Source organism: Condylura cristata, unplaced genomic scaffold, assembly GCF_000260355.1.
Source record: "Condylura cristata isolate star-nosed mole 26May11 unplaced genomic scaffold, ConCri1.0 scaffold00058, whole genome shotgun sequence".
In the NCBI taxonomy this organism is placed as follows: Eukaryota; Metazoa; Chordata; class Mammalia; order Eulipotyphla; family Talpidae; genus Condylura; species Condylura cristata.
In genome coordinates, this window is record NW_004567159.1 from 573,948 (window position 1) to 575,883 (window position 1,936).

At 70.3% G+C, this 1,936-nt stretch overlaps 2 protein-coding genes across 2 annotated transcripts in view; one reads left to right on the forward strand and one right to left on the reverse strand.

Annotated features, from left to right (window-relative positions):
• Positions 1 to 158, forward strand: part of MMEL1 (membrane metallo-endopeptidase-like 1) — a 27,817-nt gene extending 27,659 nt beyond the window's left edge. The window contains exon 9 of the mRNA XM_012734526.1: positions 110 to 158. Within this exon, the coding sequence (XP_012589980.1) occupies positions 110 to 158 (49 nt within the window). The remainder of the gene's footprint in view (positions 1 to 109) is intronic.
• Positions 139 to 1,936, reverse strand: part of FAM213B (family with sequence similarity 213, member B) — an 8,827-nt gene continuing 7,029 nt past the window's right edge. The window contains exons 3-7 of the mRNA XM_004695267.2: positions 1,377 to 1,428; positions 861 to 924; positions 705 to 780; positions 494 to 612; positions 139 to 277 (exon numbers count right to left, since the gene is read on the reverse strand). Of these exons, the coding sequence (XP_004695324.2) occupies positions 251 to 277; positions 494 to 612; positions 705 to 780; positions 861 to 924; positions 1,377 to 1,428 (338 nt within the window). The 3' untranslated portion in view covers positions 139 to 250. The remainder of the gene's footprint in view (positions 278 to 493; positions 613 to 704; positions 781 to 860; positions 925 to 1,376; positions 1,429 to 1,936) is intronic.

Consider the following 1,936-nt stretch of genomic DNA (forward strand, 5'->3'; position numbering starts at 1 on the left):
TCAGACCAGACCCTCCTGCACCAAAGCCTGAGGTCTCCAGGGAGACTGCAGGGTGCACTCCTGGGAACAGCCCCTCGCCCAGGGCGCCTGCCCTGCCGGGTACCCACAGCCCTGGGGCCGCAGCCGATGGACAAACGCTGGCTGGGACCAAAGTTTAATGGTCAGTGCTGCTGCAGGCCGCGGAGCTTGGCGCCCGGCCCAGAGACCGGGTTTCCTTGTGTCGGGCAGCGGCGCCGCCGGGCTTCGACCTTCACCTGGCGCAGGACTCCTCGTCACACTGCTGGGGAGGGCTGCGTCAGGCCAGCAGCGCAGGGTGGCCCGCACAAAGGGACGGAGGGACAGGAGGCTGCAGGGCAGGCTGAGGGCGGAGGCGGGACGCAGACCTGCCAGGAGCAGCAATGGCCTGAAGCCTGCAGGTCAGCTCAGCACCTGGACAGGACCAGGCTCCTGGGGGGGGGGGACAGCAGGCAGCACCTGCTCAGGCCCAGCTCACCCGGGGCAGCGCGCTGGTGTGGACCTCCGCAGAGATGCCCAGAGCCTGCAGGACACTCTCCTGGGGCACGTAGTCTCCTGGGGACTTCTGGACGAAGTGCAGCAGCACCTTGTCACCACCTGCGCAGTGGGCAGGGGCCAGCGTGTGGGCAAGGCAGACCCAGGAGGGGGGGTTGTCCAGTTCCCGCAGCCCCCGCCCCCGCCCTGCCCACCTTTGGTGACCACCAGCAGCCCTCCACTCTGCAGCAGGTCCCCAGACAGGTTTCCCTGGATGCCCACAGCCTTGGCCTGAGGGGTGTGGCCCAGATCAGCCCCAGGCAGCCCCCAGGACACCCCCCCAGGCCGGCCTGCCCCTGGCGGTCACAGACCTTGGCAGCTACATCTCGCACGGGCTTCCCCAGGGCGGCCGGCAGGATGCTCAGGCCGCTGTACCTGCGGGGAGACAGTGCCCAGGCGCCACACGGCAGCCCCACGCCCATGCCCAGGAGTGCGCAGACCGCGCCCACAGGAGCCCTCCCATCTCCAGGAGCCCTGAGCAGGCACGGGGCAGCAGGCCAGTGGGCAGCCCAGCCCACAGAAGGGCCTGCCAGCCCGAGCAGCCATGAAAGCAGGGGACGCCAGCCTCAGCGCTCACTGGCCAGGAACCCCACGGAGGAGGGCGTGGACTGGGGCCCGGGCTGGGTGAGCGAGCATCTGAGACACCTGGTGCTGCCCATCAAGTGAGGCCTTCCGCGCTGGCACAGGCACCTGGCAGGATGGCCCCAGCCTGGGCCAGGCACCTCACCCGGCACCCAAGGGGCAGGTCCTGGTAGGAAGTCCCGCACTCAGACAGCCTCAGGGAGGAGGCGGCGGGGAGGGGGAGCAGCTGCCCCACGCCAGCGCACCTCTTGAAGCCCAGCTCCTTGTAGATCTGCTTGCTCTCGTCCAGGTAGAGCTCTGGGAGCAGAGGCTGCAGGTGAGATCGGCCATCCTGCCCAGCACACCCACCTGTGCCCAGCCCCGGGGCCACCGCCAGTTCCCAGGGCGCAGAGGGCAGAGCAGGGCTGAGTGTACCCAGTGAGAGCAGAGGACAAGGCCCAGGGGTGCCCGCAAGGGGCCCTGGGTCGTCTCCCCTGGCTGCTGGGGTGGGGCGGGGGTGGAGCTGGCAGCCAGGCGCCCAGCTGCGTCTGCTCAGGGTGGGAGAACACTGGGGAGGTCGGGGTCCCATCTACAGCACCCAAAGGCGCGGGGCAGGCTTGCAGCAGACCCAGCAGGGACGAGGGTTGCCAGTGTCCTCTGGGCCCTGCCACCTGTCCGCCCCTGGGAGGACGAGGCAGGGGCAGCGCTGCTCTGTGGGAGGTGAGGGAGCCCGCACATACCCAGGCAGCTAGCTCACGGGAGGGGGGAGCGGGGAGCGGGGTCCGGCAGGGGCCCCGAGTCTGGTGGGGGGCTGCGGGCGGGCCGC